At 37.9% G+C, this 27902-nt stretch overlaps 1 protein-coding gene across 1 annotated transcript; it reads right to left on the bottom strand.

The window, feature by feature from the left end:
* On the bottom strand, positions 1-27902 carry aspm (assembly factor for spindle microtubules). The gene is made up of 30 exons (XM_069194141.1): positions 27325-27902; positions 24753-24896; positions 23001-24603; positions 22658-22753; positions 22173-22271; positions 21911-22057; positions 21430-21675; positions 20492-20559; positions 19456-19597; positions 19220-19350; positions 18803-18978; positions 18248-18393; positions 18079-18164; positions 17733-17945; positions 17356-17560; positions 16710-16855; positions 15872-16000; positions 15531-15725; positions 10248-14873; positions 9569-9718; positions 9286-9452; positions 6955-7114; positions 5808-5876; positions 5473-5622; positions 4023-4214; positions 3735-3927; positions 2780-2934; positions 2295-2471; positions 1763-1935; positions 1-453 (listed from the first exon to the last, which is right to left on the bottom strand). Exons 1-30 carry the CDS (start codon positions 27652-27654, stop codon positions 351-353), a joined length of 10617 nt encoding a protein of 3538 aa, XP_069050242.1. The 5' UTR covers positions 27655-27902; the 3' UTR covers positions 1-350.

The following is a 27902-nucleotide window of genomic DNA, read 5'->3' as shown; positions in this document are numbered from 1 at the left end:
AAGGGTTTCCAAAATTCGATGTCTGTATTTTAGAAATGAAAAACAACAATGTACAATGTTTGAATTATGTACAATGTGTTTTTTAAAAGAATAAAATACAGGTTTTAAGTTTATGAAAGCATAAAGTCCACATAAAACTAAAAGGCACATACTGTAGGAGAAACTGGATAAAAAACTTCTACTTACATCTTTGTAAAGCTCTAACACAGGATGTTTGATCTAAACTAACCTCTTTAATGAAACATTGCACAAAATAGTTTCATCTTTGTTAAAAAGGTCTGGTCTGAAAGGAAGGTCTGAAATTTCATTTACATAGTTTTGCTTTTTCTTTAAATCACTTATTCAGTTTTCTAAGGCACTATAGCAAGAGCATCTGCAACCATCTGAATTGCTTGAAGAGGATCCACTACTTCTTTCATGTTGTCTTTTCTTAAGACCCAGTCAGGAGCAATTCTGAAAAAGAAAGATTTGTAGGGTTGAACAGTGAAAATGTATATCTGAAGGTCCCTTGCCTTAAAAACGAATGTTATAAATTTTATTTAGATGATTACTACCACCCTACAGCTCATCATGCAATTATGCAAATGTGTTGCTTCAATCAAGGATCACTCAATTTAATTACAGTGTTAAAAATAGCATTTATGACATCTGCTGTATTATAATTAACCTAAAGAGGCCTACAGTCTGGTCTGGATGACTTTTGCTATGCCTGCTGAAGTATTCACTCACTGGGAAATCAGAATAAGCTCACACTTGAAATGTTTTTTTTTTTACTAGAAGGCCAGTTTAGGTTATCACAAACTATGTTGTGCAGAATATCTAACAAAGAAAAATAATGTTTGAAAAAATGGTAAAATTATTACATTTTAATTTACATGGGTGTTAATTTCACAAGTAATACTTTTATACAGAAGCCTGAGAGCACTTAACATCAGGCTGCAAAAAACCAAGGGCAGCTATGGCAATTGGGCAAAGCTGCCTCAGAGCCCATCTCCAATCCTTTCCAATGCATTCAGCAGTCTTCTGGAAGTTACAAGGGGCAGGACCTAGGCTGACTGAGAGGATGGCTGGATGCATTTGTACTAGTAGCATCAGCACAGCACAGATTCTGATTCAAGGAATCAGAATATGGTGGTTCTCTGCCACCATATCCCAGAGAACAGAAGCAGCAAAGGACCTTTTGCCTCCAGTTGCTCCCTTTACTCTCTCCAGTCCTCTTTTTCCCTTCTCTATCCTTCTGTCTTTTTATATTGTTTATATTGTTGATGACTCTTAACGATTACCACAAACTTAATTAACCAAGGTAAACCAGAGGACCACTTTGCATCTCAGGCCGCCTTACAACTCAGCAAACACCTCCTTTCTTGCTTTGAACATGCTAAGAAATGCACATGTTGTCACTAGATATTTGACCACTGTCCCTTTTTGAGACACCTTAACTACTTCCAATACCCATGCTTGAGTATTGTGTTATATCGTATCAGAATCCATATTATAGCAGAAACCACAAGAATATTCAGGTTTCTCAGAGTAACATTTAACCTAATTTCTACTTGTCTTTTGTAATGCAGATAAATGCGAGACTTGAATTTGAAGTCAGATGCTCTTGGTCATCATACTCCGTAATGTTTAATACAATTGTAAGCTCAATTGGTGTCCCATTTTACATTCACATCTTCAAGCACAGACCACAAGTAGTCCACCATCACCATACGATATCAAAGCCAAAACCCTATGGCTCTATATCATTATTGCAACCTACCTAGGAATTGCCTTTGTCTTATGGGGAGTTACTTGGGAAAAGAAGCTTCCATTGAGTGAGACATTCATCTTCTGTCTAGTAAGGGTCCTTGCAGCATCCATCTTGTGCTTCCGAGCAGTAAGCCGATAAATGCTGCAAATACGGTCCACTGCTTTAGGAAGATTACGGACCTCCTGCATTGAGAGAAAAACACATGCATGATATTCCAAGTCACCCTGAACTAAAAACTAAGTTATCAATCCAGTTATCAGGTACTTGTGGTGTTGCGATTACTGCTTGTTATAAAATATCATGCAAATTTTCCAGTAGGAAAAATCAGATTACATTGGACATTAAGCCTTTTAATTTGCACATGGCACAACTGCACATGTAAACTTGGACGCGAATTTACCAGATTTCTTGTAAAAAAGACAGATGTGATTTTGAAAGTTGGTATAAATATTGACCATAAATTGCCATCCTTAAAACTTCAATGTTTCATGAAACCAAACACGGTAAGCTTTATTTTTAACCACAGAACACAAATATTTACCACAGCCCGCTGTGTGTTTTGCAGCAGGATGACTAAAAGGAAACAGGTTTTGGCGAAAATGCTTCCTCCTTTATCTGCCACTTTGTCTCCTGCTTTGTCTCTGTAGATCTGCAGGAGGTCTAACAATGTGTCAATGGAATGGTCCACATCATACACTGCATCCGTTGTTTTATCATACTAAAGACGACAAAAAGAGACAAACATAAAATGAATGCTACATATTGCAAAAAAAAAAAGGTGACAGCAAAGTCTTCAGAAATAAACTCAAATCAACTTAAAAGAAGCACTCTGGATAATCAGTTATTTTAATTACTTCAACTATTAAACACCCAAGACTCAGTAAGAGAAAATTCATTTCAAGTGTTACTACAGAAAGAACCATGGCTTTTGTGAAAGCTTCTTTTACGGTACAGCAGTATTAAAGAGCACCGCATCGACCTCTTCAAATAAATCCAAAACATTTATGAAAGACCCACAAAGCATACCTTTGACAAATTCAGGAGAACTTGGACGGCATAAGTGATTACTTCCATACAAGGGACACTTCGATTGCAGCTCCTGATCAGAGTGAAAATAGTTAATGTTGCTCCACTGTTCACAAGATGTTCACAACACTTTGATGAAAGCCTTGTTGCAGTTTCTGAAAAATAAGAAATAGATCATTTTCATATTAAACATGATATTTTCCTCAAGTCCCAAAATGAACTCAACATAAGGATTATCATCAATAGCAATGTGTTAAATAGGTAACTCAGTAATGTAATTAAATTAATTACTGGAAAGAAAACCAAAGGATTATCTGCCAAGACCTGATCCACCCATCCCTAAGTTACAGCACAGGTGACCTCCTTGTGGCATTTTGTCGCATTTGCTCCGAGTTCTGGCTAAGTTGTCTGTTTGATCAATGCTTTTAAATTGGCTTTTAGTTCTTAAAACAAGGAATGGGTCCAGTATCAGTCCTGTTCTAATGGTAGAGTTTAAGAACTTCACAGGCCTGTTACATGAAAAGTAAAAAGGTAGGCAAGTCAAACAAACAAGCCAGGAGAAAAACAAAAATATTCATTGGGGGGTTTGATACATTGTCATTCTCACATGTTTTTGTTCATCATAAAGTAGTCACCCATGAAGAAAGTGTCAAGGCAGAAGGGAGCAAAGGTTAAATACACATTGACGAAAGGCTACATAAAGTTCTGTATGCTGACGCTTGACCCTGAATGAAGCTGAATGCAGAAACTAAGACTAAACAAGACAGCAGATCAATTTAACGCAAATCATTAGTGATGCATATCTCAGTTTGAACAAAAACCAGTGGACACAGAGGTCCTCCAGAAGCAGCGCTAGGAACCTCTGGACTATGAAATATTAATACTAGCGCAAACATGAACATTAAGAGTAAAATAATCAAAAGGCAAGACTCAAAAATAGTGGAAACAGCCTTACCTAGGTGTTTCAAAGCTGCAAGAATATATGAAAAGTGCTTGTATTTTAAAAGGTAGTCAATTGCAATCGTTGTCTTGTTCCAAAGCTTATCTTCTTCTCTGACGCCTTGATTTACACTTTCGAATCGACATCTCATGGCAACAATTTCAGAAGTATCGCTCTTCTTTCGTGAACGGAACCCTCTCCACAAGGCCTTAAATTGAGAGAAAGCAAAAAAAGTGAGGGGTCTTTTATTTTTTTTTATTTGATTAATCAAAAGGTAATTACTCCATGGTTTAAACAATGTACCTGGAACTTTATAATCCCACGCTGTGCCCTTTGCTGTCGTCTCTTGAACAAGAATCTTTTCACTGCTTGTTGAATGACAGTGGCAGCTTCATTTCGCCGATGGAGCCATGCTCTGACTGCTCGCTGAACCTTTATCATTTTTTCCCTCTCCTCAAGATATCTTTTCCTCTGTAGCTTAGATCTAATCCACCTCTGCAGAAAAAAGCAATTCAAATATTACGGCTGATCCGGATAGATTTTTCCATATATTGAGCTGCAAACAAGAGGGAGTAATTCTGACCACCTTTGGAGGTTTAATAGTTTAGTAAACCTGATTTAATTCAGCTATTTCTTGAATAACCCACATGGCTGAGAGGATTGTTGCATACACCCACAAATCTTTGTGTAGTTTTCTAGTCTCAATTTAACGTCACTATTCTGACCCCATTTTCATGTCTTGCTAGAGTGCTGACCCTATTCCATACCCCTTAGAATTATATATACTGGGATCCAAACTCCTCCTAATCCCCTTTGCTCTGAGCGCAAGAGATTTAGCTTTGTTGACCTGTTTGTATTTGATAATCCCCCTAAATCCAGGAATATTTTTTCTTGCTACCACTCCAAATGAACTTCACACAGAAAAGCATAATTAATCTTTATAAAATGCCAATAGGCAATTATATAAAGTGAAACAGCATTTAGAAAGGCATTCATTACAATGGGCTTAATATTTCTGTTAAAGGTAAACTGCACTGTTTTTCATTATTAAAGGTGTGAGGAGAAAGAGTTATGATAATACAAGAAAAAAAATGGAATTTGACCAACAATTTAATATTTAAGATCATATCAGCAATTTATTTTATTCACTAGTTTGTGAATAATAACAATTTGCAACAAATTATTAATTTACTTATATGCCGCTAGTCGATAGATTTGGTCAATTGGATTTCTTTTTTTCTCCAATTGTTTATGAACAGGTACAGAATTACTTTTTGGTAGAATGTTACTCAAACACATCCTGACACAAAGCCTATATTTTTTATTTTCTAGCCAATTTAAAATATTAATATGGGCCAGGATCTAGTAAGAAACAGCTGGAAAACGCTTATTTTTTATCCAATGGAGAAGGCAGCTGACCCGACTATGGAAAAAGCAAACTACAAAACCAATTTTGTAAACTGTAAAACACGTAGAACTGTAAAACACATGATAAAAACATGCAATTAAAAGCTCTCAAATTCAATCACATAATTCTCTTCACATCAGTGAAGCCTTTGACTTTTTTAACCGAGTCCATAAAAGCAACTTAATATAAAACCTGGGTTCTGAGATATGACTTAGGAAAGAGGTTAATTGGCATGGAAAACAAGGGATCCAGGCAGAAAAGGTTCCCGACTCCTGCCATAGGATATTGGCTTTGTAGAATATTACCACTTCAATTTCACAGCATGCCATACCATCATTACTGTACCTGTAAAGAAATCACAGAATGCATTTGCTGCTTTGCAGACTTCAGGGCCAAATAAGCTCTTAGCCTTCGCTGTATCTTCATAGCACAAAGATGATGATACACGGCTGCTGAGAAGCGTAGTCTCCTTTTGACTTCCTTCTCCTCTGCAATCTGTGCAACAATTTAAAATTGAAATTTAATGTGGTAAATGTTGCTACTGACAGCAAGGTTGTTTTTGAAAAGTTAATACAAACAATATTGAAAGATTCACAAAAAGGCCAAAAAAGGTCAGAAAGCTACAGGCACAATGTGATTTTTATAAAACGCTCCGCCATACAGCTGTGACTCCCACTTACCCTTTTTCTCACAAGCCAGCCACGACAGAAGGCTTGCAGGGTGATAGCAGCCCGTTTCATTCTCTTTTCCTAAATTAAAAAAAAAAGAAAATCAGCTGGCTCTTCCAGTGTAAGTATTCGGAAGCTGGCTTATTTTGCACAATGGTGGCCACAATCACATACACTTCAATTCTATTAAAGAAAAAGTACTGCTGTACAACTGGTAAATTCAAGAGATGTGAACACTGGAAAAAAGCCTAAACGCATCAGTTGCAGTTGTCTGCGCCTAAGCAGACGGTTAAGTGAATTTTTTAAGTGAAAATGTTAAGTGACTACAACCGAATGGCTGTGCAAACCTACTACACCTGTGTTAGAATGCCTTGATTTAATGCTCCTGTGATGGCAAAGGGGAGTATTTTCATAAGAAAAGTATGCTCCGTTATTTGTGCAAGTCTATAAAACTGAACAGAAAACAAAATCAGGGGGATCTACCTCTCCCTTTTCTGTTGCACCTTTGTACACATTAAAGGGGAACTGCAACATCATTTTTGATATTTCAGTGATATACAGAATCAGCATTGATGAGTGCACTTCAAACCACAATGAAAGCAAAATGTACACATTTAAATTGGAGGTTTTACTGTATATGTTAATCACAAAACAGACAAGATCTCCAAGTATACGCAGTGCCATATTATGCAATTCAGAACAGGGCAACAGAACGTCTAGTGATGTGAAGCAGCCCTATTACATTGTAAACAAGCAGGCTTGGTTAATTGTGCCAACAAATACTACTTGTTAACTCTGCATGCAGATTGGATCATGTCTGTGGTGAAATGTCTGCTGCTGTCCTGTACTTATTTGCTTGTAAATCGCATAACATTAGTTATTAAAGTGACTAGTGAGCAGGAAGGGCAGCTTCATATCACAATTTGCTCTAACCCTCGCTCGTGGCAAGACCAGTAGTTTGTGACAAAATGGAAACCGTGCAGTACTTTCACAAAGTTGCAGATTCTGTGCTAAATTCAAAATTTTGCAATACTGTCAATTTGTTACCGATCTTGCCAACCAATATAACCAGTCTGAGAAATTGGGACTCTGGTTCCCTTTTAATTACATAACCCTGTAATAGCAAATATTTGTTTAGTTAAAAAATAAAATGTTTTACCCTCAAAAGCTTTTTCCTTGTACAGTATCCTTTCCACGTAGCCTGAATCTTGATTGAAGATGATTTCATTTTTAGGAAATTGTGGTGCTCTTTCCTTGCATAAAGGGTTTCTCTCCACCTTTTCTGAATAATGCGTACACTCTGGCAGATCTTCAGGTATCTATTGAGAAATCAGGAGTGTTCGTTCTTTCTGTTCATGATATACATCCATTTCTTATAATAATAATAACTTTTATATAGCGACTTTAAAGGTGGCTTCTCAAAGCGCTTTACAGAATGACAACACCAATAAAAAATACACAAGATATGCACGACGAAAATACACAGACAGAGGAGACAGTAGATCGTGGTACTAAATACAGTAGGAGCAGAGGGCTAAAGAACAGAACCAGTTAAGAAAAGGCTATTCTAAAGAAAAAGGTTTTGAGTCTGGATTTGAAGTTTAGGGAAGGTGACTCTCCGATATCCTTGGGGATAGAGTTCCAGAGATTTAGGGTGAAGAAAGATATAAGATGTGAAAAAGGGGTTAACCGATTTCTTTCTGCACAAAGACCTCTTGTACCACAAGACATTCCAGGCTTAGGCACCTTTGAGTTATGGTAGGGATGGGAGTTAATTGATGTGAAATTCCAAGTGCAAGATATAGACTCCTTAACTAAGGAAAGATAAAACCAACCATTAAAAGTGTTCAAGGTCTTGGGAATGTCCAAACACAGATGTCCCCCCGTTACCATGGTAACAATTTGCGTCAGAAGCAGCTGAAATATGCTATATAAACTGGAAGTTTTGTACCTATATATTTCAAACAATACTTTGATCTTATTGTTCCTTGCATGCAATAAACTCAGTTCAGGGTTCCAGAACTTATTTGTCTGTTACTAAAGGGGCATAACAGGAGAAGGCCCTGTCACCCATAGAGTGTAGACGGGCTTGGGGACAGATAGGACACCAGAATTAGGTGGGGAGTAGGGCAAGAATAGCTCAGGCAGGTACTGAGGTGCTAAGCCATGCAGAGCCTCATAGGTGAGCATGAGGATTCTGAAGTCGACAAAACTTGACAGGAAGCCAGTGCAAGGACTCCAGGATAGGAGTAATGTGATCACTTGCATTAGACCTGGTCAGGACTCTGGCTGCCAAATTTTGGACATACTGGAGTTTATTCAATGTGGATTTAGAAACCCCAGCGAATAAAGCATTACAGTAGCCAATTCTGGAGAAGACAAATGTGTTGATCAGCTTTTCAGCCACAGTTTGTGATAACAGGACGTATCGATATTTTTGAGGTGAAAGAAGTTTTGACTTCTTTATGCTTCACGTGCGGCGAAAGTCAAGCCTGAATCAAATATCACCCCCAAGTTTTTCAATTTAGCCTGAAGCTCAAGTACATTGCTATCCATAGATAGGGTTACAGCATTGGCGTTACAAAGTTAATGGGGGGTGCCAATAAGCATGACTTCAGTCTTTAGATGAAGGAAATTTTGAGTCATCCATTTTTTTTTTATGTCAGAGATGCAATAAGATAAAATAGAGATGTAGATTTGAGTATAGTCAGCATAGAAATGATACCATTTGATCTCAAAAGCTGACCAAGCAGAATCATGTAAATGCATTTATTACCATATTTTATAGAGAGTTTTTTTTATTAAATCTGAAACTTGAAAATAGAGTTGTATTCTGGGGGTGAAGTGTTTTTCTTTTTAACTGTACAACTTTTCATTATCACATTTTCAAAATCATTACTACAATCGTGACCTAAAACAAAGGTACTCAGTCCTGCAATTTCTGCTCCTAAGAAACTCCCGTTTCTGCATCTGCAGATTTTCATTATGGGAAAATCTGTAACCTGTTGTTTACACTTTAGACTATTCTGCACTAAGCCCCGAGTTTAAAAAGCTTGAAATAACTGAAGCATGTTATTTCCAACAAATCAATAAACTCCAATTTTATGCAGATTTGCCTTCATAAAAACTCCAACAAATTGTTCACTCACTTTAGCAATTGGTCATATTTCAGCTAATACACCAGAATTTCAACATCTCTGAAATTCACACATCAGAGCTCATTTATTATAGATCTAATTCAACTATTTAAGAGCTAAGTGCAAGACTTAAAAATAAATCTCAATTAACCTATGAATACTTAAAAGGTTGCAAAAAGGATAAAAAACCATTCCAACCACTGGCATCCTTCAGACCCATGACTAAGAATCTCCAATGCATATACAGTGTATTGTATGTAAGTGTGCATATATATATATACACATGGTATCCTGCTCTAGTTCTTAAACTGTACAGAAGTAAATTCAATTACCCTCAAATTTTGTTTGGTTACCTGTTTCTTATTTGCCTTGTTTGAATACAGCGATGAACTGTCGCAATGGCTTTCTTTGTTGCCAGAAGATCTCTGCGCACAAGGACGCCTTTATACCATGCTTGGATAGCACGTGCTGCCCGCATTTTCATGGCAAGTTGTCTAGCCAAGTAGCCTCGGATCACAGCCTGCAACAAAGGGTCACGATGGCAGAAAATCCTGAGCTGAGCATATACAGTTAGATGGAATAATTCATAAGATATTTTCTTCACATATTCTAAAGTTCAAACGGCGGGTTTCATACCTGTACAGCAATTGCAGACTTCTTCAACTCCAAGAATTTAGCCCTCTCTGTTTTCTGAAGTATATGGGCTCTGTAATATCTCTGTATTTTTGTGGCGGAAGTCTTATACTGTAGGAACACCAGCCGCTGTACAAAGCCACGGTAAAAGGCCTGTTTAATAAAAAAAACCACGTACAATCCATACTTTATTAGTTACTCAGAATTTCACAATCTCTAAATTGCATGCAGAAAATATTTATACAAAATGAACATAGCTCAAACATTGCAAATGTAAATATAAGTTAAATGCTTGTATATGCTGCAGCAGGACTACCAGATGTAATTCTACATATCCAAAACAATATTTGACTGTGTTTTATTATAGGTAAGTTCCACTGACAATTTTTTGTCATCTTATATTTGTCATCTTATTATAAAAAACACCTATTAGGAGAAATCCCACCAATATTAAGTGTCAGCACTTTGATCTATCAATTGACAGGAATGAAAAATGACTAATGAAAAAAAACCCAATGTATCCATATCTAAGAATATAGAACGGTTTAATCTGCTGCACATAACTGAATCAGTAAAAAAAAACAATTGAAGAAAAACTCCAAATTATACGTTAAGAATGATTTTGCCAATTAAGTAGATTTTTTATAATTCTCCTATCCGTAAATAAACAGTTATTGTTTACCTGAATAGTTACTGTACTCTTCTTGATCCTTTGGAATCTCCTGTACTCAAGGTATCCACGCACTCTTGATTGAAGCTTTCGGATACTTTCCAAAGTCTTCAGGTAAGTGGATCTCTGTGCTTTCTTTGCTTTGTGGGCCTTGTAATGCTTCTGAATAGTCAGGGTTGCCATTCTGTACCGTCTGAACTGTTTCATAGCTGCATAAGCTCTAAATGAAGCTTGTAATCTAACTGTAGCTGATCGAAGTTTTAAAAATCTCCTACGATACATGACCATGTGGAGCACAGACTGAACCTTGACTGCAGCTCGCTTATGTTTTAGGAACTTTCTTGCAACCATCCCTCGATAAGCAGACTGCAATGTAAGTGCTGCTTGCTTCATTGCATGATACTTGGCTTGTTGTTTCTGAGCAACTCTGCAGGACCTGTACCACCTTTGGATTACTGCTGCAGAGACCCGCATGGCTGTATAAGAGACTCTTGCTCTGTAGCTCCTGTATACAGACTGAATTACAACAGAGGCAGCCTTCTGCTTTAAGAAATGACGTCGCCTCAGAAACATCTTTAAAACGGATTGAATTTTTCGGGCAGCTCCAACTTGTTTAACCAGCTTCCTTGCTCTTTGGGCACGGAATGCAGCCTGGATGCACACCACTGCCTTCCTTATGCTTTGATAACGGAGCATCTCAGAATTTCTTACTCTATGAGCCCTGAATCTTTGCTGGAGTACACTGGCTGCCCATCTCATCCTCTTGAAAGCCATCCTTTGTCTATACATTCGGTAACTGGCTTGTACAGTACTTGCAGCTTTCTGCATTTCTGCTACATTCTGTCTAACCCTTTTACCCCTGAACATTGCTTGAATGGTCACGACAGCCAATCTTAATTTTAAATATTTCTCTCTATCCTTTCTACCTTGAATGTAAGCTTTGTAATGCTTCTGAATTATGAGAGAGGACATTTTCATTGCCTGGAATTTCACGGTTTCCCTGTGACTTCTGAATGCAGCCTGGATCACTGTCGCTGCCAAATGTTTTTGACGAATTTCCTTTCTTGTTCTAAAACCTCTATAAGCAGCTTGTATGGTTAAGGTTGCATGACGCAAAGAACTGTAGTGCTCTTTCTGTCGCTTTGCAGCTACTGTGGCACGATACCTTTGCTGAACTGCAAGGACAGACAATTTAACAGAAAGATACCTCTTGCGTTCTCTGTACGCTTTAAAACTACTCTGAATAATACTGGCAGCTTTGTGCATGTCTTTTACACATTGTCTGGACTTCATGCCACGAAAAGCGGACTGAATCAAAATTGCAGCGTGCTTCTTTGACTTGAGCATTTCCATTGCAGTCTCCCTTATTTTGTTTGCTCTGTATCGCTGTTGCACAAACTGAGCAGCCCACTGCAGCCTCTTGTAATAAGACTTATGCAAGTGCATTCTAAATTTGGCTTGAATAACTACAGCAGCTTTGCATTTTGCCTGTAACTGTCGTCGCTCCTTCATACCTCTGTAAGCTGCTTGTATCAGTACCGCACTGTTTCGAAGCTTTATAAATGCTTGTCTTTCATTTTTTCCATTTACATATGCCCTGTAATACTTTTGTATTAAGGTGGCTGCAAGCTTCATTGCTTGGAATGGTATTCTAGCTCGGTGCATTCTGAATGCAGCTTGAATTACGGTGGCCGCCTGATGCATCTTTCTGATCGTTCTTCTGTCCTTCATACCTCTGTAGGCAGACTGTAAGGCAACAATGGCACAACGGTGCATCAGATAGACTTTTCGATCTGTTTTTGCAGCAACAGTAGCTCGATATTTCTGCTGAATTACAACAGAAGCTGCTTTAAGTGAAAGAAACCGTCGGCGCTCACAGTAAGTCCTAAATGTCCTTTGGATAATGGTTGCAGCTTTGTGCATTTCCATAACTTGCCGTCTAGATTTAAAGCCACGGAAAGCTGACTGAATGACAACAGCTGCGTTCTTCTTTGCTCTGTATTTTTTAACTTCAATATTTCTGATTTTATGGGCTTTGTATCGTTGCTGTATAACACTTGCTGCCCAGCAAAACCTTCTAAACACGATATGTTGTTTGTACTTTCGGTAAGTTGCTTGAATCACGGTTGCTGCTCTGTGCATTTTCTGAATTTGCAGGCGAGTTTTCATACCTCTGTACGCTGACTGTATAACAACAGCAGAGCTTTTCAGTAACAGATATTTTTTACGTTCCTGATTTCTTCTTGCACAGGCTTTGTAATGCTGCTGTATGATGGTTGCTGCCAATTTCATTGCACGGTAAACAATTCTTGCTTTGTACATTCGAAAATTCGCTTGAATGACTGTTGCTGCTTGATGCATGTTTCTCATGTCTTTCCTTACTTTGGACCCTCGATAAACTGCCTGCAGTTTCACAGCCACTTGTTTTAGCTTAATAAATTCTTGACATTGATGCCGGCCAACAGAACATGCCCGATACCATTGCTGGATGAAAGTTGCCGCCTTTTTGAAAGACGCAAGTTTTTTCTTACAGCTATAGGCTTTAAATGCTGCCTGAATTGTAGTAGCTGCTCTGTGTTTTTCTTTCAGTTCTCTCCTAGCTTTCATGCCACGGAACCCTGCCTGCACAGCTATCACAGCTTTTCTGATTTGCACATACTGATAATGCTGTTTCTTCCCTAAATAGTAAGCCCTGTATTGGCGCTGCAATACAAGAGCTGCCCTTTTCTTTGATCTGTACATAGACTGCGCCACATGTGTTCTGTAAAGTGATTGTATTGCCACAGCAGCATCATGCCATTTTCTCATTTGTTTTCGGACAGTTTGCCCTCTCCACAATGCCTGAAGTCTCACTACTGACTTACGAAGATTCTGATATTTCCGTTTCTGGTTCTGGCCTGCTATCTTAGCCCTGAAACGTTTCTGTACAGACACAGCTGCTTGCTTTAAACGGAGGAAGTCTTTGCGAATCACAAACATTCTAAAGGCTGCTTGAATCACTGTTGCTGCTCGATGATGTTTCAACATTTGCTTACGTACTCTGTGACCACGATAAGCTGCCTGAAGAGTAAGAGCTGCTCTTTGCATATTCAGATAGGTCTCTCTAATCTTCTGCCTCTCTTTACAAGCCCTAAACCACCTCTGAATTACAGCGGAAGCTTGCCTCATTTCTACAAACCTTCTTCTGTGAATGTGAGCTCGGACTGCTGTTTGGATAATAGTTGCAGATTTGTTCTGGTATTTAATCATTTTGCGCAAACTATAGCCTCTATATGCTGCCTGTAAACATATGGTTGCTGCTTTAAATTCCAAAAATTGGTGTCTGCATCTGACACACTCCCTATACACCCTGAAGCGTTTCTGAATAATGACAGTGGCACTACACATTTTTAGGTACAGACTTCTTGTCTTGTACATTCTGAAAAAAGACTGAATTTTAGTTGCAGACTTTCTCCAAGTATCCAAACGTTTCCTCTGCAAGTGTCCTTTAACAGCTGCTTGGAGACAAATACAAGCATCACGTTTCCTTTGATACTCTGTCCTTTCCAGATGACAGAGTTTATTGGCTCTGTACAACGTCTGCATTTGAAGTGTGGCTTTCTTTAAACTGCAGTAATGCTGACGAGCTTGCACCATTTTAATATAAGACTGGATTTTTATTGTGGCTTCTTTTACCATTCTGAATTTCTTTCGAGCACTGTAACCACGATACCAGGCCTGAATTTTGACCACAGACCGGTGCATCTGTGCCTTTCTTCTGTCTTGCCATTTTCTGTACGCTGATTGCAGAGAAATTACAGCAGACCGAATTCTGTTGTATTCAGCCTGCACTTTTTTGCCACTAACATATGCTCTATAACGATTCTGGATCACGATGGCAGACCTTTTCATTTTCTGGTACCTCTTCCATGCATTCCATCTTCTTAGGCAGGACTGCAAAATGACAGCACTTTGCTTTGCATTTAAAAATTTCCTTCTCTCCCTCTTCATTCTCCAAAAAGACTGGATGACAGTAGCTGCCTTTATTTCCTTGACATGCCATCGCGCTTTCATTCCTCTGTAGAAGGACTGGATGACTGTGGTCATTCTCTGGGTCAATAAGTATCTTTCCCGATCAGCTCTACATTGTCTGTAAGCTCTGTAATGTCTTTGTATGCACACGGCAGCCCATTTAGTTTTTTGATACAAGCGTTGTGTCCTACTACCTCTATACCATGCCTGTATTTTGATCATTTTCTGTTGGATGTCAACGTATTTTTTCTGGTATTTGCACATGCGGTACCATGACTGTATCTTCACAGCTGCCTGATTTTTTCTTTCAGCTTTTCGTTTCTGCCAGCTGCGGAATGCAGCCTGTATTACTGCTGCAGCACTGTTCATCTTCTTTAAAGCACGAGCCTTCCATCTCCTGAACCCTCGCTGGATAATGACCACTGAACGCCTCAGGGTTAAATATTTTTGGCGTTCTGCTCTTTCCAACTGGTGTGCCTTCCAGTGTTTCTGAATTGTTTTCGCAGCTGATAGAACGTTCTGGTATGCAACAAATGCACGTTTCATCCTTGCATAGGCTTGGATTACAATAGTGCAGCACTTCAATTGCTGGAACTTTTTCACAGCAGAATATCTCCTCCAATGTGCCTGAAAAAAAGAATAGCACTTTAATTCCATAACAGAACAATTATATAATCGAAAACATAATTCATACATGTACTACTTAACAGAAAATAATCTAGTCTTGATAACACAAGTCTAGCAATGTTTCCTTATCGCCTCATGCTGTAGCCCTCACTGCCTGTTAACTCTTTCTGAAGAGGTAAGTGACTCGTGTTCCTAGGGAACAGGAAAAATCTGATTCACATGACTTTCGCTGACAAAATGGCAGAACAACTTAAATTGACTGAAAGCCTTTTAAAAGAAATTAAAACTGCACCACTAAATTCTTCCCCATGTTAACTAGCTCCGGTTTTGATTGACAGTTCACTTTAGATCCTTTAATTGAAAATTTTATAATTGAATAATTAAAATTAATTTAGGGATATCTGGTAAGGCATTGAGCTTTCCTTGCAATATTGCAGTTTCCTTGCAAAGAGTGGGAGATGAAATGGTTTAATGCAATGCCAGAACGTCGTTTTATACATAGTAAGACAGCATCTAAGGAAGTTTAAGAACAACCAAATTAGACTCTAAAAAATAAAACATTCAATTGTTAGCAAGGCTAATAAAAACAAAGCACCCTTCAAATGCATCACCTCTAATATCAACTGAGACAGACTTAAGAAGCAATACAATCTATACCTGGATAGTGGCTGCAGCAGAGTTCTGAAGAATATGAAGCTGTTCTCTTTTCATCTCTCTGACTTTCTGTCTTCCAATATATCCCCTCCAGGATGTCTGGATGAGAAGTGCAGCCATATTTTTCCTCTCATTTCTTCGACGCTGAAGAAACCTCAGAACAGCTGATTGAATTTTGAGTGCAGCTTTGTTTTTTGCCTATAGTTAAGAAAATACGAAACCAGTTTTAAGAGAACAGCACTTCAAAGTAAAAAAAACACATCACTAGATTGTAACTTGTAATCACTAGGTACACTAGATTACAAAGATGACAAAATACAGTATTCAAAATAAGATTTTTGTACCTCATAAAGCTTTAGCTCCATTTGCAGTCTGAATTTCCGCCATGCTTCCTGGATAACTCGAGCAGCTCTAGTCTCTTTACGAAGATCCAGAAGCCGGGCACAAAGAAAAGAGAGGTAACAGACAACAACCTGAAAAAGAAAAAACATCTTAATGGTAAAACCTGAAAATCATAAATTGAGCAATATAGACAAAAAGTATCATGAATAGTAAAAGTTTATCAGTGGTGCATTAGTCCAGTTTGGGTCTTCTGCTTGATTGAATGAGAAATGTGCAGAGAGAGATTCAATTTGTTTATTGCAACTGTATTTTTATATTTTACAATGAATAATTCTAAAGACCAACTCCAAATCCCAGAGACTAAAAGCTATATGTGCTACATCATGTCAACATTGCTTTTAAATGCAAAGACATTTAAACACTAAATATTATGCAAATCAATTCAATTAGTAATTTTAATTAATTTACATGTCAAAGTTTAACTCAATGAATATGTATTACAATTCTGTAACTAGAAGTGTCATGTCTATTTTTTTTATGCTCATGCTCGGACTCGGAATTTTAATACAGTATTCTACATAAAACATCTTCATCTTTTCCTTTTTTCTTAGAAAAGGACAAATACCAATTTAACCTATCCAATACATAGTTTAAAATGTATAACTGTCCCAGAGCTTTCACTACACTATGCATCACAGGCTTTGAGTAGCTCATTGTAAAAATGAATGTAGCACAATAGTATTTTGGCTCTCTGAGAAACAGGACAAAAATAAATTCAAAATATCTATAAAGTTCACTAAAACTGAGAAAGGGTAATGTAGAATTTAATAGTAAACACACCTTTTCATTTGGAATAGTATTAGACATATCAGCAGGATCTATCATTGCTGGCACTCCTCCAAGGGAAGACACTGCTGTATTCACCAACTGGAAATTCTTCCTCTCCTTTTCCAAGAGCTCTTTGAAAAGCATCAATGTCGAGGTGCCTGTTTTTGAAAGTAACGTGAAAATTATGTTCTCTTCTTTCAACCGATTAATTTAGCACAAAATAACTAAAGTAATCAAAGGATAATAAGTTAGTTACAAATATACATTACCAATGTGAAGAAAAAGCTCAGACCACAGATAAATCACATAGAAGCCAGATGCAATGTACAAAGCCTACTCAGGTATTAAGATGTACTCAGTATTTTCATAGTGTCCTTTTTGCACTTTTAGAAATCAGTAGACGAGCCACAAATGCACATATTCAGCTTTCATTTGCCTTAGAACGTCTAGTGGCAACTTAATGAATACTAATAAATTTAACATCAAGAAGTCCTCAAGGTAAGCTGAAATTTATTATTAAAGCAAACTAGTTTTCTACACAACCCCCTAGTACAGCAGAACTTATGAAGAAAAAGTGCTATTTGTATTAAAATGTAATCATAGCACAAATCTGAACCCCTTAGATACGCAATACATAAGTGGTCACAAACTTAATTACCATTTTGGGATTCAGGCCAAACATCAAAGGAGCTCTCAGAGTCACTAGTTGAACTATTTAGTCCAACTGTTCCACGCTGACCACATTCTACTGTCTGTGTTGTACTCTTACTAACAGCACTTAAAGGTAAATAGCAAGGATGATAGTGATGGATGAGGTAGCAAAGAACTCGCCCATCAGAGAACGAGACAGTGAAGTTCTCAACCTGGAAAAAGAAACAGAAAGAACAATGATAAAAGGTACACAAGGTGTACAATTCATAATTACATTTTGGGAAAACAAAAGTACAAATTATTCACAATCAGCGATGTTTATCACACAAACATGAAGAAATACTGAAAAGGTTTGCAAGCTTTAAGAAAAAGTAAGCGACCTACTTTTGCATCGTAAAATATGCATACAGCATTCACCCAGTCCATCAATAGATTCATCTTCCTGCTGCCCTTCAAAATGTTATTGCTTTCATTTTTTGTTTTCTCCACTAGGCCATGGTTGGACTGTAGCGCTGTAAGCTTTTGACGTGTCCTCCATGCTCTTCTGAGGAAACCAATTTCCTCCTCCAGCTGGGTCTCATCAAGTAAAATATCAACCTGCAGTAAATACAATTTAGTTAGTGCAGTCTCTGCAATTGAGATCCTGATGAGAACAGACGAGAGGACATTAAATATGGGTAAACTCAAACTGCAGTTTAAAACTACAAATATAAACTCACACATGACTTACCTGAAAAGCAAAAATGATTGTCCACAGCAGTGTCAGAGTCTTCTCTCTGTGCCCATCCACTATATCTCTTGAGTCAATTGTCGCTCCTTGGAAAAAAAAAAAAAAAGACCATGCTCAACACGTGAACTAAATATAAGGCCTACATAAATAATATGAAATACAAACTCACCATGTTCGTCATTTAGATCAACTCCTCTTGCTTTGAGGACCTGAAGTGCAACATCAACATTGTGTATCTTCTGAAGGCGACTGATGGCAGGCACCCTGAGCTTACGTGACAGGCTCCAGTCCTGTGTAAAAAGCTCCATAACTCGCCTGGGTCCAAAAAAAAAATATCAGTAAAAAAGGAAAGGCTTCGGGATTTCCTTTACAAATAGTTTCTTTGCACAAAAAATGCAACTTCCCTTTAAAAGCAGAGTTTTCTTCTGTAAATTCTTTAATAGTACTTATGCTAAATATTTCCTCATATGGACCACCTGTGAATGCTACATTTCTGTGTGCAATGAAAAACTTTATGTTCTCATTTTAGGAAATAAATCACGGCTTACTTCAGAAATAAACTATTAAACAACAGTATCTTATTTTCCTTGACTTGTTTCCAATACTATGAAAAGAGTATTAAAAGGTTAAAAGAAAAAAAAGTGCGTTCTAAAGAAAACACCACCTTTTTGCAGAACTATGCACTTAAAAAAAGAAAACAAAAAAGCAGATCATTGTAACTTACACCAAGCGGATTCCACATCTTAGGTCAACAGACAGTTTTTTCACAGCAAAGCTGAACTCATCCAGTGGAGTTTGGACATGAGAGACAGGTAAGCCCAAGAATCCAAGATGGCGAGAAAGAATTCCTTCTCCACTTAGAAAATCCCTTGAAAATGCCAGTAGGAGGTCTTTGCTTGACTATGAAAATATCAAAGAGCAATAAATAATTATAAAATGTCTATCCCTCAGCCAAGGAAAAGTTCAGAGAATTTTATCAAATACAAAATGATCAGTGAAGGACTACAACATTCTAAAAAAGCATATAATTACCCTAAAATACAAAATTATTTGTGCACATACACATTTGTACATAATATTACAAGAAACCTCCTATACTGACTTGGTCTGAAACCCTTCACAAATAAAATAGAAAACCAACCTTAAATTCTGCATCCATGCAAAACAAACAAGGATCGTGTTCAATTATCCTGGACTCTTTTGCTTTGTCAAGGAAACACACCAACAGGAGAAGCTTCTTCAAGGTGAAACGAGACAGAGCTTCCTCATGACCTACCCGAGAGAGAGAAAACAAACAAAAACAAAAATTCCACTTAATGAAGACCACAACACCACTATAATAACAAAAAAAAGGACATGATGAGCCAGGTGTCTTACCATCTCGATATAGATGAGGTACTTTGGGGTGTCTATATTCCGCAGCAATATCAGGGTTCCAAAGCAAGCGATTAAGAATAAACATCGCCATACCCATGACATCACTGTTGCTCTCTAAAGAAATAAGCTCCCCATAAATGACCTAAAACAAACAAAAGACTTAGAGGATGAGATCGATATGCAGCATGACTATTCTCAAACATAAAGCACAGCCAAAAAAAATGTAAAGGCAGTAATCCCATGATATGTGAATTTACAGTTGCATGGTGTTGAATATCCATGCAAAATTTTACTAATGTTGAGTATCCACATGTTCCAGAACCATCCATGTATTGTGATGCATGTTGACTCAAAAGAGTTTTCAAGAAAGAGCGAGCAACCATGCAGCCCAATATCATTCTTTCTCAGTCAGCCACCATTGCCAGTAGATGTCTGCAATTTCTCTCATTCTTAAAGTGTTCAGTGCATATTAGTGTACAATCATATCCAAAACCATCAAAGCCCAATGCAATTGTCAATATCAGAAATAATAATCAATAGTTAAATAATACATTCAAATGTCCAGTAATGCTAACTGATCTAGATCTGTGAAGATTAACAAAAAAAGATTGATGAATTGTGTGAAGAGCCAAGTAATACTCCTGATGATTGGTTGTTTGGCGTAAATCAATCTGTCATTCATACAATAAAAAAGTGAGGGGATTTTCAGAGAGATCTTAAGTAGTAAAACAGCATTGTCACTTAATGTCTTGTACATGCCATATGCAGTTTGGGAAACAAGCATAAGGTAAGAATTATGCCAGAAATGTATTTAAAAACTATCCAGAATACTGTGTTTTTCTTTACTTTCTTATATGAGAAAATGTTTTTATTCAAAGTCGTGACTTCAGTTCCCCTAACTCTATTTTTTCCCCTTAGGTCCATTGTTTACCAGCTGCATCTTTACCTACACACAAGAGTTTTCAGGAACATGCCTTGCAGGTGACAAGAGATTCTTTATATGAATTGAAAAACAAAAACTCAAGATGTACAATACCTCAAGTCCTATTCGCAGCCAAAGAGGATTGTAGGACAGCAACCAATTCAGAACCTTCTGGCGTTCCCCTTTAAAAATGACCACAAGGGTGTCAGGAAGCATACAAACACAAACGCAGATAACTTTTCAGGTAACGGCACAAATCAGGAGCAGCACTGACTTCTGAGTATGAATACTTATTCACGTTGTCAAATTTCAACGCTAAAGGAGACATTTGCACATATATTGCCAGCAGCCATATCACTTCGCAACTCACATCTGACAACCCACTGAAGCTAAGCAGGCCTGGTCAGCACCTCCTGAGAAGAACTAAGGTTTCTGCTGGAAGAGGCGTTAGTGGGGCCAGTAGAAGTGCTGACCCTGCTGTTTGTGAGGGTCCTAATGCCCCGGTATAGTGACAGGGACACTATACTGAAAAAAGGTACTGTCCTTCGGACAAGATGGAAAACCAAGGTCCCAACTCTCTGTGGTCATTAAAAATCCCAGAATGTTTCTCGAAAAGAGTAGGGGTGCCACCCTGGCATCCTGGCCCAATTGCCCTATTGGCCTTTACCAGTCATGCCCACTTAATAGTCCCCATCTATGAACTGGCTAAATCACTCTGTTCTTCTACCCACTGAGAGCACCATCTACGTGGGGCTGCACATTGGTGGTGGTGGAGGGGGGTCCCATTACCTGTAAAGTGCTTTAAGTGGAGTATCTAGAAAAGCACTATATAAGCATAAGGAATTATTATATCCGAGTCAAAGGTAGCTGATGAACTTATTTTCTTTGGTTTATACACACAAAAAGGTGGAATGATAAGACTTAGCAGCTCACATCTCCTGTAATTTCACAGAAGAGTCCATGCAAAACTTTTTTCCCCCGTTATGATGAGAAAGACATTAACATAAGAAAATAAGTGATTGAAAAAACAGAAGTTAATCACATAAACCTACCTATGTCCTTCCAGAGATGCCGGTCCTTCCGTACCAGAAGCCTCTTAGCTTCAATCTCGAGCTCTAGCCGCTGGATGGCCTTGACCATTGACTCGGATGTAAAAAGACAACAAGCAGCACGACGAAGGCGATTTAGCCTACAGCGGGCAGTATATGCTTTGAAAGACATCTCCTCTTTAGTTGGTGCTTTGGGGACACTGACTTTGTGTTGATTCTCAACTCCCATCACTAAGGACATGGCACTGACTGGAAAACAAAAACGTTATTTACTTTTGTATGCAAAAGTAATCTTATCATAAAAGACTTACATATTAATAGACTAGTACAACTGAAAAAAATAGAAGTCATATGGATAGTTTTGAGTTTACATACAAGCTCAGTACATTTACCTCAAATTAACAGATATGAAAAACCTAACCTGAAGTTACAATACAGAAAACAACATTCCATTCCTCACAGCAAATTATCATGTAAAACGTACCTTTTGAGACTTCAGTGTTGACTTTGAAATCATCAGGTGTGAGAACGTAATTAATCCACCATGTGAAACCTCGCTCTTGCTTTTCAATCCATCGCTCATCATAGAACATGTTTTTGGCAGCAAATGGTAATGGGTGTCTTGGTATTGCTATTTAAAAAAAGGTAAAAGTAACTTCCTTGTGTAAAAATTCAGAAGTTTGCCTTCCATCCCACAACAAAAATTTGAGACTTGATTAAAAAAATTAAGGTCTTTAAATACATACCTGTTTGTACTGGTTTAATGAAGGTGAGTTGTGACTGTGCAACTCCTGCTACAGACTTTGTAGTTTTCAAAGAGGTTTTGACACTTGATCTTACAGTACCTTAAATAAAAAAGGTGGAAAATTCATAATGAACATTTTAGGCTTACATTATAACAGGTATGAACTTCACAGCAATCCCGTGTTTCACAGTAGTGTAACGAATTTAAAACAAGCGCAGGGAGAAAGCACGATACAGGTGTCGAACTAATCCTTCCAATAAACATTTGCAAGTTACTCTGTATTTAAAGGCAGTTCTTTAACTGCAGTGCAATTTGCACAATGAACAGTTGCATTAGGTTTGATGTTTAATATCTTCGCTGATCAAGTCTTTGATCCTGTTACTGGTTTGCAAACATAATGACTCAGAAATCTCTACTGCATTTGAACATATGATCAACACTGTTTCACTTTGTTAGAAAGTTTTGGGGAAAAAAAACTAACATTACCTTTCTTAACTGGCTTTGAAAATATCAGCTGTGACTGAGCCACATTGAGGGACTTCATAGATTTTGTGGAGACAGTTGAATGGGAGTTACGTGTTGCTAAAAGAAAAAAACATTAAATGTATACCTTTGTTTAACAAACAATACACGCAGTATTTCTTAATTCAAATTGATAGAGAAAAATAAACATGCCAATAGTCCTCACAATAAGGCCACATCCCACTTAATGAAATATTTAGCATAGACTATAATCTAGAAAACTCTAGTTTACAAATACTAAAATAAAAAAAATATTCAATTTTGACCACAAAATATATATATATAGTAAATAATTATATATTCTTGCCTGCTGTCACTTTGTGAAGACTCTGTGATGTTCTTGAGCTGGGTCTTCTTTCCTGTACGGATTTATTTTTCTCTGTTTCAGGCCTAAATGATCGGCTTCTTTTAATCTGAAATGTTTCACACAAGTTGTCTTTTGAAAACTCGTCACTTTTTCTTTTTTTGCTTTGGTGATCAGGAGAATCCAACAGCACAGGAAGTGTAGGCTGGATTGCCGAAGGGGCTGTTTCTGACTGGTTCAACAGTATTGGACCAAGATCATGTTGTCCAGCCACCAAAGAGACATCAGTCCAGGTGGAGAGCAGAGAGCCACTGGTTCTGGTTGGGACTATTGGAGACAAACCAGGCTCCTCAGCCACATTTGAAGTCAAACTAAGTGGAGCCAACACTGGAGAAAGATGTTGGTGAGACACAACTGCAGAGAAATTTGACTGGACAACCACCAATGGGGATTGAGATTGGCCTGAAGCATTTGGAGCTTCTAGGCTCACATCAGAATCAATGACAGGAAGGCTTTGGAATTTAACAGCCTTGAATACTCTTGAAACTGGCTTCACACATTCATCCTCTATTAATTCCACTGTTTTGTCCATAAGCAGCCGTTTAGAACTTGCTTTTCGCCCATGTTCAGGTTTGCTCTCTTGGGAGGAACAGCTTCTGCTCTTGGTAACGGTTTCAGCTAAAAATGTGTGTTTCTTAGATTTTGTAGTTACCCGAGCGTGCTTCGTTTCATCTTTCGATTCATGCTCATGGACAGTTTTGGATTTTACAAAGAAGGTTAACCTTGCCTTGACAGGCTCAAAATCTGAAGAAATCTCAGGAAGAGCTAGTGGTTCAGCAGGTTTAGAAGACAGAAATCCCTCAGTGTCCGTCAACAAATCCAAAGAATCTGAAAAATCAAAACTTGAGCACATCGCAGGCAGGACATCACCTTCCTCACATCCATGTGTGACATCAGATTGAATAATTGCCAATGCATCTTGAACAGATAGGATTGGAGTCACTGGCGAAAACTTGAGGCCTCCATCAGGAGCATCTTCTCTTAACAAAGAGTCTGGAGCTCGTCTCGAGTTGATTCGTGGTGTAAGTGGGTTTACAACACGATCTGGAGTATAAACAGGAGAGTGTGTCCTATTCAGTACACTGACAACTCTCACATCACTAGTACTGGGAACAAGAGACGAACATTCAAAGGTTCGTGTTTCTATATGGTCAGACCTTTCTACATGATCAAAATCAGACACCAGAAAAGTAGGCCTGGGAAGAGGAACAGATTTGTCATCAAGGAAGGAATCATTACTCTTTGATTTGTCCAGTGCAGAACGCGTCTTAGATTTTTGCAAGGAGCCAGGTGTGTAATAAGACTCTTTTTCTGAAAGACCTGATCGACTCTCAGCAGGATTTGACATAAGAGTACTTCCAACTATCGGGGCATTACTGTATGACGAAAGTGGGCTTCGCCCCTTCTCCTTGACATACTGCACTTTTCGAGAAACATGGAATGTTTTGTTGGCAGACTTCTTTAATGAAGAATCAGTTTTCCTTCCCTTAGCTGGGACGGGACATTCTGAAGGTCTCTTAGTTTTTATCGAGTCCCACAAGCTTTTCTGAAAGACAAAAAAAAAATTCTAGGTTGCTACTTTTTACTTTGCTACATTACCATGGCTTGTTGTCAAGTGTCACCAGAACAATGTCAGAAATGTATTTTATTAAGCTAGCGCTTACATCTGAGAATAAAACAGAAAAAGGAACTTACTCTTTTCTTTTTGGGTGCTTCTGCTCTTCCAAGCAAAATAGCTTGATGCTTTACAATACCATTTGCAATAAAAGTAATTAGTTCTCTGACTCCTCCTTCCTCCACAGGGGTCCATGTTATTGACAAGCTGGTGCTTTCTTCTGGCTACAAATGAAACGTTAAAAATGATTCAGTTCATTAATAATGTAATTCACAGATAATGTAATTCGGTCATTTCTATATAAATTCCACGCTTCCCATTCAGTTACATACCATTCTTAACAAAAAGACTTCCATCGTAACCAAACCTAATATAGGGAGATGCATTCAGCTACTACTGCTTGTCTCTTCAGTTTTCCAAGATGGATTTTCAACTGAGTTTTCAAATGGTCACTTTTATGATTTCTTAAAATAAAAGGCACTATGAGTACACATGGATGGAATGTATAAAATCAGCTTATGTTTTTCTAGACCGTCTCTCAAGATTTTTGTACTGTGCATTGAACTTGATAAAAAAAATAACATTCGTTCCAACGCATCAGAAGGGCGAGCTATATATACACATGGAGAATGAAGCAGTCTTTACAATCTTGATGTATAAAAAATAAGGATGCATAAGGACTGTATATTCATAACAAATATATTCAATTTTATGTATATATTTTTTTAGAGTAAAAAAAACATTATATAAAAATAATATACCAGGGCTCTTCTCAAAAAGTTACCCTGTGTCCTGGCCAAATTTCACTTGGCCTTTATCAATCTACTCTGAAGCCACTATATCACTCTGTTTCCTCACCATTGACAGCTGATGTATGCTGAGCGTACAGGTACACTATGGCTGCTGTCGCATCATCCAGGTGGGTGATGCGCACATTGTTGATGATGTAGGGAAGTTCCCATTGCCTTTATGCTAACAGGCTGAACAAGCTCATCAAAAGAGCAAGTTCTGTCATTGGGTCGGATCTGGACCCCTTGGAGGTAGCGGCTGAGAGAATAATGGTGTCCAAATTAACGACCATCATGGACAACGTCTCCCATCCCCCCTATGACACATTTGTGAGAATGAAGAGCACATTCAGCAATATTCTGATCCAAACACGGTGCGGCAGGGAGCGCAACAGAAGCTCATTCTTGCCTTCTACCATAAGACTCTACAACTCATCCGCTGTGTGTCTGGGCAGGGGCAACTTTGATCTGTTTTTGGACTGAACATGAATTCTCACTTTACAGCTAGTTCTCCTGTTTACAAGTGATTTTTGTGCAATATATTTATAATGTGCAATACATCTTTTTGTGTACTGTACTGGTTTCTGGTTTGTCTTATATTTTCTGTACTGTGAGCAATTCTGTATACTCCATTTTCTGGAGTACTTACTGTATTGTATATTATTGTATAATTTCATTACACTGTGCTGTGTTGACTGTGCAAGGCTGCTGTTGCACTACAATTTCCCTCACAGGATTAATAAAGTATCTATATAAAGCACTTTGAGTGGAGTGTCCAGAAAAGTGCTATATAAATATAAGGAATTATTTCTAGTGTTACTGCATATACCAGTCTTTATATTTCCATATATATTTATTATATCATTTACATATATATTTATATAAACTCAACAGCCATAAAGACCCTTCAATAAAGGCAGGGAATAATGTATTAATCACTCATATGGTTTAATTCACCTTACTGCAACTCTGATTGATATTTGGGAAATTCTAAGTCACCAGAACAGGTGATTTCAAAATAGGACAATCCCAGTTCCAAGAAAAATATAGAACTTAAAACAAGGTAAAAAATGTTGGAAAAACAACAGTAGGACGCTATATTGCTATTCGGTTGCTCTAAAACAAATTACAGTATCTGTAAACGATCAGGTTTATCTGAAGAAAAAAAATATATTCCCATTTTATACAAGAGATTACAACTAGCATAAGGGCAAAATCAAGCGCAGACTACAACAAATTTACAATGCGTATAACGCTTTACAGTAGGTACAGTACAATATTAAAGTTGCTCAGATTGTTCGTATGGGAAGTGTCTTCCAGTCACATTTGAATATACACTATGCAGATATTCAAGCAGTACGTAAACTTATTTTTCAAATGACTGATATTTGCTCCGTATAAATTTGCGAATGATGTCATCGTCTATTCTGCAGGAGACCATATTCTACGATGAGGGATGAGCCCAAGTTCACTGGAGAGATGGACAGTGTCTACTTTTTAAAACTGACAAAAAATACCTTTTTTTGTTTTGCAGTTTGCATTAACCGTCCGGGTGTTTAGAAGAATACCAAAATCACCTAAATACACAAGGACGAATACATAGGCAACAAGGCATCGAACTTTCGAAACTTCATCGAAATGTAGGCAGCTAAAAAGACGAAATAAGAGGTAATATTTTCTATTGTGAGCAAAAAACGCCTTCAGTTATTACAACGACGCTAAACTCTTGTAATGCATGATCCCTTTTTCTGGGGCCAGTTTTCATATCAAAATATCACAGGACAAAACGAGATAATTACATGAAAATGTACTTTTGACAGACATTAGCACACACGACAAATAATAAAAAAAGAAATGACATTACCTTAAGAATGAAATGCCTGTGATCCACCGAAAATCCTTTGGCAGAAGGAAATTTATCTATTTTCACTTCGGCCACATCTTGATTTGGATTTTCGACAACCAAGACTGATCCTTTAGAAGATCCCAACTTCACGGTCTCGAAACTCACAAACGGAGCCCTTGAGAACTGCACAAGACTTAACACGGGGTACGAACCACTCTTGTTTTCCTTGTTTGCATCCCCAGATGAGAAGTTCGTAACAGCAGCACCCTTGCCTGGATTGATTTCATTATGGACACTGCACGTCGGACTGAAGTCCAGTAAAACACCCTTCTTAACAAAAGCGGACATCTTAAAAAAATCTATCCTACTGCTGTATAAAAATCGCTTTTATAACACCTAAAATTATTAACCCATTTCTTCTCTCTGTGGACTACAACTGCATGCACACGAAGACCCACCCAGTGAAACATTTCAAATTTCCCCCTTCAGCCAATCACAGAGGAGTCTGTGGATTCCTCCTATCCAATCAGTACGCTGCCAACAAAGCCAACCAGCAGTCCGGTTGCTTTTTTAAATTCCACAGTCGTTAACAAACT

Source organism: Lepisosteus oculatus, chromosome 9, assembly GCF_040954835.1.
Source record: "Lepisosteus oculatus isolate fLepOcu1 chromosome 9, fLepOcu1.hap2, whole genome shotgun sequence".
Lineage (NCBI taxonomy): Eukaryota > Metazoa > Chordata > Actinopteri > Semionotiformes > Lepisosteidae > Lepisosteus > Lepisosteus oculatus.
This window is presented reverse-complemented; position numbering and strand designations above follow the sequence as displayed.

Coding starts and splice junctions, on each gene's coding strand:
- aspm (XM_069194141.1), bottom strand. CDS start 27,654: ATGTCCGCTTTTGTTAAGAAGGGTGTTTTACTGGACTTCAGTCCGACG. Junction 9,719..10,247: donor AGAGTACAGTAACTATTCAG/GTAAACAATAAC, acceptor TTTATTAAACAG/GCCTTTTACCGTGGCTTTGT. Junction 2,935..3,734: donor TGCAGCTTTGAAACACCTAG/GTAAGGCTGTTT, acceptor CTTATTTTTCAG/AAACTGCAACAAGGCTTTCA.